The sequence below is a fragment of the Mytilus californianus genome, unplaced genomic scaffold (assembly GCF_021869535.1).
Source record: "Mytilus californianus isolate M0D057914Y unplaced genomic scaffold, xbMytCali1.0.p SCAF_12, whole genome shotgun sequence".
In the NCBI taxonomy this organism is placed as follows: Eukaryota; Metazoa; Mollusca; class Bivalvia; order Mytilida; family Mytilidae; genus Mytilus; species Mytilus californianus.
The window spans coordinates 13,914,177-13,927,170 of record NW_026262604.1 but is presented as its reverse complement, the minus strand read 5'-3'; the positions used below and the strand labels follow the sequence as shown (position 1 = coordinate 13,927,170).

At 31.7% G+C, this 12,994-nt stretch overlaps 1 protein-coding gene across 2 annotated transcripts in view; it reads left to right on the top strand.

Moving 5' to 3' along the window:
* LOC127721415 (alpha-1,3-mannosyl-glycoprotein 2-beta-N-acetylglucosaminyltransferase-like) overlaps positions 1–12,994 on the top strand; it is a 61,513-nt gene that overhangs the window by 30,313 nt on the left and 18,206 nt on the right. The window contains exons 6-9 of one of the 2 annotated variants that reach the window (XM_052228136.1): positions 905–1,043; positions 7,245–7,379; positions 8,367–8,457; positions 11,136–11,240. In XM_052228136.1, coding sequence (XP_052084096.1) covers positions 905–1,043; positions 7,245–7,379; positions 8,367–8,457; positions 11,136–11,240 — 470 coding nt within the window. The remainder of the gene's footprint in view (positions 1–904; positions 1,044–7,244; positions 7,380–8,366; positions 8,458–11,135; positions 11,241–12,994) is intronic. The other variant, XM_052228135.1, reaches the window with a different exon arrangement.

The following is a 12,994-nucleotide window of genomic DNA, read 5'->3' as shown; positions in this document are numbered from 1 at the left end:
ACTATTTACATGTAGGCTGAAATATAAACTGGAAGCATGAAAATAAGTTACATCTCAATTTTCCCCATACATGGTAACTATGGTAACTTGTTATTTGTACCTCCTTGATCCATTTATGTTTTTGTAGTAGCCATTCTCATTTTGCAATACATTGCATATCATGTTATTTAGGACTTTTTCCTGATTGTACATTGTATAGTACAAAATTACTTTTTAATGTATTCCTCTTCCCAGAAGCATTTTGGATGGGCACAGGAGTATATATATATTTTACAGTCAGAACTATATTATATAAATATTGCTCTTTTTGCCATTTTAATTTTAGACTTTTGCTTTTCTATGAAAATGATGAAACAAAGAAAAATAAATCTTAAATGAAATTTTCTATTTATATAAATTCTTGCGCTTGTCACTTTTAAAAGTTAAATGACTTTTTTGCAATTGTAAATGGCTGCTATAGAAGGATGAAATGATTTTTTTTACTGTAAATTCATAAATTAGTGAAATGTTTTTTTATCATGTTTATCAAAGCGATTTGTCACATTTTGCTGTATCAGATTTCTTTAAACTTTGTTCATTGATACATTACACATGATGTCATTCAGTAAAAAAAAAGTTGGTGTTATTAAGTGAATTTCTATGACACAGTTATTGAAGGTTAGAAGACTCTTGACTCACAAATTATAAAAATCACCTGAATATTTCTTATTTCTCACATGGAATATTCCAAAGTCAACAGCCCTCATTTTGAAAAATTACTGAATTGCTCTGTGTGTATTGTACAATGCATGTAAATGTAAGCATTAATTTCTGAATTTACAGTATATGACATCTCTAATCAGCTCTTTTTGTATGTCCATCCATTGGTGACCTCTTAATTTAGTTATTATGTATTTTTTTCCAGCAACCCGACCTTAGTGATATAAAACTTGCTTGGCCACAGAAGAAGTTCAAAGGCTACTTCAAAATTGCCCGCCATTATAAATGGGCACTTGATCAAATTTTCTTCACTTTTAATTATACGGCAGTTATAATTGTAGAAGGTAAACTAACAATGCTAGAAATTCTTATACTTTCAATTTATAATCTAGAGTTGTCTTTCCTTTCACATCATCTTTCTGGCTTTTTTGTCTTAGACTACAGATTTATTTCAGCTTGGTAGCATATGAATTTTCCCAAACATTTGTAGATAAAGTGCATAGCTAAAGTTATTTTGACAGTGTCTTATGTCTGAGAGTGTTGATGGGAGAGGGGTCCTTATCTAAAAAAATAATGCTTATTCTGTAAAATTCTCATGAAAATGATTGTACTATTAAATTTCTTGTTACGTGGTGATTTCTTTATTTTGTACATCGTTCATTTCTGTAATCAGCATTGTTGTACTGTTATTTTACACAGTTTATTCTGTATACTTTTGAACCCCTTTATTCTCCATTCTTTATACTTTTGAACCCCTTTATTCTCCATTCTGTATACTTTTGAACCCCTTTATTCTCCATTCTGTATACTTTTGAACCCCTTTATTCTCCATTCTGTATACTTTTGAACCCCTTTATTCTCCATTCTTTATACTTTTGAACCCCTTTATTCTCCATTCTGTATACTTTTGAACCCCTTTATCTTTTGAACCCCTTTATTCTCCATTCTTTATACTTTTGAACCCCTTTATTCTCCATTCTGTATACTTTTGAACCCCTTTATTCTCCATTCATTATACTTTTGAACCCCTTTATTCTCCATTCTGTATACTTTTGAACCCCTTTATTCTCCATTCTGTATACTTTTGAACCCCTTTATTCTCCATTCTGTATACTTTTGAACCCCTTTATTCTCCATTCTGTATACTTTTGAACCCCTTTATTCTCCATTCTGTATACTTTTGAACCCCTTTATTCTCCATTCTTTATACTTTTGAACCCCTTTATTCTCCATTCTGTATACTTTTGAACCCCTTTATCTTTTGAACCCCTTTTTTCTCCATTCTTTATACTTTTGAACCCCTTTATTCTCCATTCTGTATACTTTTGAACCCCTTTATTCTCCATTCTGTATACTTTTGAACCCCTTTATTCTCCATTCTGTATACTTTTGAACCCTTTTATTCTCCATTCTGTATACTTTTGAACCCCTTTATTCTCCATTCTGTATACTTTTGAACCCCTTTATTCTCCATTCTTTATACTTTTGAACCCCTTTATTCTCCATTCTGTATACTTTTGAACCCCTTTATTCTCCATTCTGTATACTTTTGAACCCCTTTATTCTCCATTCTGTATACTTTTGAACCCCTTTATTCTCCATTCTGTATACTTTTGAACCCCTTTATTCTCCATTCTTTATACTTTTGAACCCCTTTATTCTCCATTCTTTATATTTCTGCTAATTTTTCTCTATATCTATTCATTGTTTTTTTAGCCATTATTCTCTGTTCTGTAAAGAATAGAAGAAGATGTTGTCAATGCTTCAGTGAAACAGAAACACAACAACACAAAATAACAAGACATTTAAAGGTCAACATTTTGGTTCAGTGTGTGGTTAAAGTTTTTTTAGACATCATTAACTTTGTCAAACCTTCATGGAATTTTAGGAAATTTAGACAGAAGCTTGTTTATGACCAAGATACAGTATCCAGAGCAAAATTTTGAAATATTTATTTTCATTTTTCTGTATATTACTGATAAATTGACTTTAAATAGTTTTTTTACAGGTAACATTCAGATGTAGTCTGAGGTTAAATTTTTTCAGTCATCAATTACTTTGTCAAACCTTCATTGAATATTAGTTATAGGAATTTTTGACAGAAGCTTTTTTATGACCAGGAGACAGTATCCAGCAAAATTTTTTAAATATTTATTTTCATTTTATCATATTTTACTGATAAATGGACTTAGTTTTTTTTTACAGTTAACAAATTAAATAGATACAGTCTGAGGTTAAAGTTTTTTAGTAATTAATAACTTTGTCAAAACTTTATAGAATTTTTTTAAACTTTGGCAGAAGCTTTTTCTAGTTTCCAGACAATAACTTGTGGAACAGTGTATGGATCTCTCTGAATTTATACCACAAGTTTCCATATCACAAAGGGATGGTTATGATTGGCTTTGGGGGGTTATGGCTCAAACTGTTAAGGAATTAGGGGCAAAAAAGGGGGGAAAAACAAGGGTTTCCTGATTAATGGACAATTACCTAAGTATTTGTTTTTGGATCTCTTTGAAATAGATATTGGACCATTAAGCATTATATAAGGGATAGCGTTTAATTGATTCGTGATAATTTACAGTATATAGAAGAGAACAATATTTTGGGATTTTGATTTTGAGAAAGCTTTGATTCTTTATGTTGGGACTTTTTGCTATTAGTATAACATTTTTTTTCATATGCTGAATCTAACTGTGTATTTGGTTGTTAGGCCCATTTTCTAATTGGTCCAAATTTTGGTCCTAAGGCTATAAAATTTGGATTTGATAAACATTAAATAAAATTTAAAAGATAATAATGACAATGTTATATTTGAATTACCTCCCTTACATTGCTTTTAAATTATGTTAAGTTGTCAGCTAGTTCTAGTATGAATTATTTTTTAGCTGTTTCTAGAAATTTCAAATACTGTGGTGGAAGTATATATAATATAATAATAGTGTATACCAAAGGGTTCAGTGGTAATAAATTTTCATATTCAGAATTGTTTATTTGTGATCAATATCATTTGTTTGGGGTTTTTTTTAGCATTAAGAGTTACCTCCCTTACAATGGTTTTGTTATAAAGAAATGTTGTATTGTCTTGAGGTGATTAGCTGTCAATTTATTTTTAGAAGTTACTATTAAATGCTGATGAAGGTATATTAATTTTAGCCATGATTATGCATGTCATTTTCTATTTCAATACTCTTATGATGTATTTAAATGGGTTTTTATGGTTGCAAACTCCATTGGAAATTTGAATTAAGATTATGACCATATCTTGAGGGAAAGTTTTTTTTTGGAAAAATGGGGGGGGGGTTAAAAAAATTAAATTTGGGAGGGTGGGGTAAAAAAAAATTGGAGGGGGATGGGGACAATTTTTTATCAAGATTTCAGAAATTTAAAAGAATATTTCGTCAATTTTTTTTTTTGACAAAAAAGGGGGGTAAACAAATTAATTTTTTTTGGGGGGTCAATTTTTCTTCAAGATTTAAAACATTGTCAATTTTCCAAAGAAAAATTGTGTGTCACAATTGCTAATTCTTTGTATGTCGTCTGAAAACAGATTTACAAAGTATTGCGCAACAGCACAGTGTATTGCACAAAAGCAAGAAATTGAATATAAATTCAAATCATATAACAAGTTCTAAGTTCTTTGACTACAGTTATTCTGTGTCAGAAACCTATTATGTGTCAAATATTTAATTACAATCCAAATTCAGACCTGTATCAAGCGCGAATATTGTGTCCATTTTTGCCCCAACTGTTCAGGGTTGGACTTCTGCGGTCGTATCCAGCTGCGCTTGGCGAAGCAATTATTTATATTATGATTAAGAGATAATGTCTAAAGCAAAAATTTGAAAATATATTTTTTTCATTTTCAGTATTTTTCTGATAGATGGACTTAGTTTTTTACAGTTAACATTTACAGACAGTCTGGGATTAAACTTTTTTGACATGATAGATTTGTAAACCTTCATGGATTGTTATGAAACTTAGACAGAAACTGATCTTCAAGACCTAGAAATAGCATCTAAAGAAAAGTTTGAATTTTATAAAAAAAAATCTGCTGATAAACATGATGAATTGACTCACTTTTTATGTCAACATTACACTTTTATACTGACAGCAGCAATCACAGGCAAAACACAGGGTTCCATGGAACCCCTTACAAATTTTTTTCAATTGAATTGTTTCACATTTTTCATGTCTGCCTGGGCCTTTTGTAGCCGACCATACTGTCTGGGTTTTTCTCATTGTTGAAGGCATTGCTTATAATTGCTTACATCCACTTCATTTGAAATTGGTGGATAGTTGTCTCATTGGCACTCATACCACATGTCCTTATTTTTATATGGGATGTCTCGAAATTATAGAATGCAAATTAGTTTTTTCAATTAAAATTTGTATCATTTACTAACAATATTGTCGGAACAGTGTCATATTTATTGTTTAATTACAACATAAATCATCTGTCTTCAAACAACTTGAAAAAGCTGAGCTTCTTGATCTGACCACTAGCATTAATAGAAATTCTAATAAAACGTTATTCTTTCGCTTTGTTCTAATTCCAATACATGTATATGAACATGGGCTTCAAGTGACTGATGTCACAATTGAAATTGCAATGTTGGTTGAATTTTGAACAACACCAGAGAACTATACTATCTTTGTCAACAATTTACACCTGGCTAACAGTCGGTATAAAGATGGTTGACAAATATAGTGCCTTCCCATGTTAAAATGAGCATAGAGCATGGCATGATAGAATTATTTCTTAAGTTGTAATTTGTACTTTCACTAAATTGTAACTCAGATCTCGCCACAAACACCACTGTCCCAGGTTTGGTGGAGGGTTGGGTACCCACAAACAATGTTTAACACTGCCACATTTTGTATGTAGAATTGAGAATGGAAATAGGGAATGTGTCAAAGAGACATCAACCTGACCAAATAGCTGAAAACAGCTGATGCCAAAAAAGGGTCTTCAACCCAGCCAGATAATCCTTCACCTGGAGATGGCTTCAGCTGTCCCCTAAACAATAATATTTACTAGTTTAGCAAAATGGACAGCACACTTAATTCAGAACCATATAAATGAACCAAAATTATAAAAACACAAAAGACTAACAAAGGCTAGAGGTTCTAGATCTTGACTTGGGACCCGCACAAAAATGCGGCAGGGTTAAACATGTTTTGTGAGATGTTAACCCTCCCCCTATACCTCTAGCTAATGTGGAATAAACCAACACACACAATACGCACAGTAAAACTCAGTTTAAGAGAAATCGGAAGTGCCTTTCCCAAATCAGGAGCTGTATATCATATATGTTCTTCATTTGTTGTTTTGTACACACTCAGGCTGTTGAATTTCATTTTGTCATGTTTGTGATTTATTTTGCTATACAGATTTTGCTTATTGATGAAGGCCTTACAGTGATATATAGTAGCTAACATCTATGTCATTTTCTGAGAATAGTTGTCTCATGATCACTGGCAATGGTATTGAATCTTCTTATTCAATAAAGGCAGGAAATTCAAAATCATCATTTAATAACAATATTTACTTTTGAACTGATGGCTTACCTGTTAAAATTATTAAGATATTTCTCAGATAGCTATATATATATATATATATATATATAAAGAAGTCTAAATTGAAAACAACGTTCAACCCTATGATTGCGTTGGTGATGATATATATATATTATATGTAGAATGAATACACATTCATTACGAAGATTGAATGTGATTTGGGGTTTTTATACAATTCACCATTTCAGAATTTAGGGCTGTTCCATAAAAACATACATAGGTCGGTTTGGACCCAGGGAAGGCACTTTCAAATCTCAACTATGGGTGGGTGTCATCTATGTTTTTGCATTAGTGGAAATGTAAGTGAATTTGCCTCTATAGGTGGTTACCCCATTTTTAAAGTACCTTCCCTGGGTACCATGTATGTTTTAATGGAACATCCCTTAGAGGACTATGGCTTATTTCATTGTTTTTACCCCAAAATTACAAATTCTTCATGTCATGGGCTTTTTTTCCATTGTTTTGGACATCTTTTGAAAATATTACCTAAAATGCATTATATCCTGCAATGGTGGATAGTTAACAAACATTGTTGTCATCCACACCTACTAATATCTTCTGTGATTACTGTAGATTCATGTTGGGAAACCAATTTTTCTTGGATTTTGATGGCAAATGTGAACCATGAATTTACATGTTCAATGAAGTATAAATTTTGTGTTGAAGGCCATACTTTGACCTTTAATGGTTTACTTTTACAAATTGTGACTTGGATTGAGAGTTGTCTCATTGGCACTCATACCACATCTTCTTATATCTATGAAAACAAAATTTCTCTCAATCCACGAAAAATTGGTATCCAGGAAAATAAAAGAATCCTCAGTAGGTCCTTTTCGAAACATTTTTTTGTCACTACATATATATAAATTTTGCACTAGTGCAATATCAGAGAACATTGTACTGTAACTTTTCATTGCATTCGTTGGGAAATTTTATTAAGCTATACCATTTTATGGTTTATATTTCAGATGATCTGGAGTATTCACCTGATTTCTTTGAATATTTTTCTGCCACCTACCAAATACTGAAGGCAGACCCTACTCTATGGTGTGTGTCAGCCTGGAATGATAACGGTAAAAGTGGTATGGTATCTGATGATCCAGGTAAGTTTCTGCTACCTACCGAATACTGAAATCAGACCCTACTCTATGGTGTTTATCAGCCTGAAATAATAACAGTAAAAGTGGTATGGTATCTGATGAACCAGGTAAATAAACTCATCATAGATAATTATGACCATATCAATGATGATTCATGTCAACATAGAATTCGAAGCACTGACTTATGGTCTGGTGATACCCTCAGGCAGGAAACCTTACGTTTCATCTATCATGTCTATAAAAGTTGCATCATCGACACTAGAATCAAAAAAGTTAAAAAGGCCAAATAAAGTAAGAAGTTGAAGACAATTAAGGACCTAACATTCTGAAAGGTTTTGCTAAGTACAGCTAAGGTAATCTTTTCCTGGGGTAGAAAATCCTTAGTATTTCGAAAAAAAATTTGTTACACCAGACTTGCCTTTAGTCTACAAAAGACTCATCGATGACACTTGATTCATAAAAGTTAAAAAGTCCAAATAAAGTACAACGTTGAAGAGCATTTAGGACTGAAAATTCTGGGTTTGTGAAACCTCCACCAGCAGTGGCAATGATCTAGTGGTTGTAAAAAAACAAATAGTGTGTGAAAGTTTGTCAAAATTTTAGCAAACTGTTCAAGAGCAGTTATGGATACTTAAGGAGATCAGACTTGTCCTTCACTATATATACATGTATTGCTTGCTTTAGAAAGCTGATAGTACAACAAAAATAACATGTTCTCAAGTCTGACTTTTGTTTCAGAATTACTATACAGATCAGACTTTTGTTTCAAAATTACTAAACAGATCAGACTTTTGTTTCAGAATTACTATACAGATCAGACTTTTGTTTCAGAATAACTATACAGATCAGACTTTTGTTTCAGAATAACTATACAGATCAGACTTTTGTTTCAGAATAACTATACAGATCAGACTTTTGTTTCAGTATTACTGTATACAGATCAGACTTTTGTTTCAGTATTACTGTATACAGATCAGACTTTTGTTTCAGAATTACTATACAGATCAGACTTTTTTCCTGGTTTAGGATGGATGTTGGAAAAACATGTCTGGCTTGAACTTAGTCCAAAATGGCCAGATTCGTAAGTATTATCAAATTATGATCTGATTGGAGGGAAATTTATATTGATATTGGAATTCACTCTGAAAAAAGCTAAAATGCAATCCTCATAAAAAGACAATAGATCTACATACATTTTGTAAGTATGAAAATAAGGAGATGTGGTATGATTGCCAATGAGACAAGTATCCACAAAAGGAAAAAGAATGTAGTTGTAAGCAACTATAAGTTTGAGTACAGTCTTAACAATGTAAAAACCAGTACTGTATAGGAAACCTTAAAAGACCTTGACATGACACAATCTGAAACAATTCAAATGAGAATACCAACATCCTGATATATACTAAAACAAAAAAAAAACAAAAAAATTGACAGACTGCAACTAAGGACAGAAGCTGAATCCCAATCGTTAGACTAGGGAATGATGAATAAAGAATATGTTAGGGTCAAACATGTTTGTGGACCCTCATTACTACGCTGAACCTGGGACACTGGTGTAGCAGCACAACATAAACGCAAAGTTTATGGATTAAAAGCAGTATTGATGATGTTAAACCAGTTTGTTCCCATTGAGATTGCCAGTCCAATTTTTGTGTTTTGCCAGATTTTCTTTTAAGCAGGTCGTCACAAAATTGAAATAACCACCTTCAAGAAAATTATATTATTTTGGTGACAGTTTTTTAAAATGGAGTTATGCCACTTGAAAATATGAATTATGTTGAAATTTCAATGTTTTATGCTTAACAAATTCAAGTTATTCAGAATTTATATTGAAAACAAATGGGTTATCGTATATAGTATGTTATTATTGTACCCCAGGGAACAAAATTACTTAAGGTGTAATCTCTTGTCAGTCCTTGAAACTTGATAGATGATAAGAACATACTTTGTAGATGTGCATGTCTACAGCAAATTATGATTCAACTTTTTTTCTAGGAGTTATGCCCCTTTGAACTCAGATTGTCAACTCAACTCCTTTAAATCAGCACAACAGAATTTCATGAAACTTTGCAGATGATAAGGACATACTATGTAGATGTGCATATCTACAAGAATTTTTTATCAGTTGACTAATGTAGGGGTTGTGAGTCTTTTAACATATAGGAATCTGATGAGATTTTGTTTGCCCAGTGACAATGTGGGGGCATGGGGTATGTAAGCCTGCTCACAAAGGTTCTTTAATTTATAGGTTATGAAAGCAAAAAATCTACTTCTTGATGGCTCAGTGAATTTTGATAGACCGGGTATTTGTTTACTCTCTAGGTTTTACTAGTTTTTGTCTCGCCTTAACGGAGTCAAAAAGCGAGACATAGGTATGCTGTTTCAGGTGGTGGCGGCGGTGTCAACAATGTATTAGTTTGTGATTAGGTCTAGTTCATGGTGAACCACTAGTGGTAGGTCAATGATATTTGGTATGCAGTTTTATTAGCATTGGCACATCTCATTACCATGGAGATTATTTGGCCACGCCCCCTCAGTCAAGGTCTATTGACTTTGAAACTTTGCTTAGTTTACATGTATTAGTTTGTGATTAGGTCAGTTTAAGATGAACCACTAATGTAAAGTCGATGATATTTGGTATGCAAATGTATTGGCATTTGCAAGTTTCATTTCCATGGAGATTATATAACCCCACCCACTAATTATGGTTCATTGACTTTGAAACTTTTACATAGTTTACAAGTTAATGTTTGTGTTTAGGTTTGTTTAAAGGGAACGACTTACGAAAAGACAATGGTATTTGATTTGCAGTTGTATTAAAATTGGCACATCTCATTTCCATGGAGGTTGTTTAGCCCTGTACCTTCAGTCATGGTTATTGACTTTGAATATTTGCATAACTTACATGTTAAAGTATTGCTATTTTAATTTCAACATTTGCATTATCAAAATAACAAATAGGCGAGACATATCTCTGTGTTAACAGTTTATTGTTATGAAAACTATCTCTTCTTTATCAGTCAGGGGCGTTACTTAAACATTTTTTTTTTTTTAGTTACTTATATAGGTAATTTTTGTTTTTAAAAATTATAAAATTACTCAATAAAGTTATTTTATATTTCAATAAAAGCATGGACTTATTAAATTTGAGAGCTTGATAGACATGATAGAGATAAATGTTACTTTAAAAAATAATGACAAAAATATTACTTGAATAAGTTATTTTATACATCTTTGAAAGAATTAGTAACAAAAATTATTTAAGGAACATATGTAATTGTTTTGGGTTACATATTATAAATAACTTCAAGTCTTAATTAAATCACAAGTTTCTATCTATTTATATCTGTCTACCTTCAAGATTTTCAAGGAAACTGATATTTTTATAGTCCAAAGAGACCAATCTTTGACCCAGAAGTGTCGATATGAAAGATAAGTGCATAAGTGCATCAGAAAGGCAATTTGTGTTTCAGGATAATTAATTTTTGTATTTCATGGGAAAAATAACCAGATGACTGTGAAAATTTGTTAGAGCTAATAAAATCTCTATGAATGGACACCTATGAAAATAATATTTACAAAAGTTACTTATATAAGTAATACTTAAAATAGCCTAGTTTTCAACATTACTTGTAATTTTAAAAGTTACTTGTTTAAGTAATGCCTCTGACTGTTTATAATTATTGGTCTTTTTTAGCATAGAAAATTTACTGACATAGCAATTGATTTATAGTACAGTTTTTCATTTTTTGATTACAGATTTTGGGATGACTGGATGAGACATCCCGACCAAAGAAAAAATAGAGTTTGTATTCGACCAGAGATCTGTAGGACAAGTACCTTTGGTAAAAAGGGGGTTAGCAAGTATGTATGAATTTGTGTGGAGTTGACCTTTACACGGTATCTTTGTAAAAAAGAAAATGTACACACTTCTTAAGTTCAAAATACTAAAGATTATTCCATTAAAATACATGTGGTAAGGAAGATTTTGGACATTGGTCATTTATGTCAAAAAGAAAGGAAAAAAACATTTGTTCTAATTTTGTACTTGCTTAAGAAATTTTTAAACTGCCATTATGTTCAGGTTTTCAATTCTTGGAAATATCACGAAAAGTTTCCCCAGGATGAGCACCCAGTGTCCTTCTCATGTCTAGGAAAGATGACTCAGTTGTAATAAACATAATATTTAACACACAAAAAAACTCTCCAAATGAATAAGTGAATGGACATGCATGAGTGAGCTCATTAAATTTATTGTTCAGTCTTTTTAGACCTATTCATTTCAAAATCAATACTAGTGTAATATTTAAGAATTAATGCTTTCATGTCGTCGTGCTATATGATAATGTTAACATGATAGGTATTATATTTGTAAGCATCTTTATACAAAGCTGAAGAATGGTGTAAAATATTGACAAATATAATGCTTATAGTGGAGTCCCTTTTGTCCACTTAGCTGGTGATATCGTGCATTACCTGATTTCGTCATATCCGCAATGTAACAGATAATTCTTTCTTGTAATTGTTTTAGTCTTTTGAATGGACAGAAAAGATTAAAATTGATAAGTTCAAATATAGTTTTAAATCAATCCCAATCTAATTTCTAATCTAATTTCAATCCCATGATTAACCGTATTAAGCCATTTTCCATAAAAAAAAATTTACATCGTCAGATAAAATTGGTTTCATTTTAAGTCAAAGTAGTAGGCCCGGTGTCATATGGTATTTTGAACCCCCTGAAAAGTGAACCCGGGGTCAAAATACCATATGGAATATTGACCCCAGGGTCATTTTTCCCATATGGTACTTTGAACCCCACCATGGAAAATTGAACCCCCCGGTTTTAGATAAAAAGTATTGCAGATTATCTTTTGTACAATATGTTGGCTATGATTTTTTTGAAATTGAAGGTGTATAGGAGGGAGTTCAATATATACCATGGCAGGGGGGTCAAAATACCATGGCTAAGTAAAATTTTCTAAACATCTTTTTCAGCATGTTTAATACATGTATACCAACTGCTTATTGGAGTATTATTACTATTTAAAGGAGTTAAAATATTTTCAATTTTTGATATTAGAGGTGTAAAGTAGGGGGTTCAATATACCATGACAGTGGGGTCAAAACACCATGGCTAAGTAAAATTTTCCAAACATTTTTATAAGCCAGTTTAATACATACCAACTAATTATTGGAGTATTATTACCATGTAAAGGAGTTAATAGCTATAATTTTTTAAATTGGAGGTGCATAGTAGGGGATTCAATATATTATGGGAGCGGGGTCAAAATACCATGGCTAGGTAAAATTTTCCAAACATCTTTTTCAGCAGGTTTAGTACATACCAACTACTTATTGGAGTATTATTACTATGTAAAGAAGTAGAATAGTACTCTAATAAGTAGTTGAAGGTGTATAGTAGGGGTTTCAATATACCATGGCACGGGGGTCAAAATACCATGGCTAAGTAAAATTTCCAAACATCTTTATAAGCATGTTTAATATGGAGTAACGTATAGAGGGTTATTTTGGCGGGTGTAAAATTTTGCGATTCAGTGGCAACAAAGTATACGAAAAATTTTGGCGGTTTTTATTTTGGTGGATTCTTAATTCCCAAT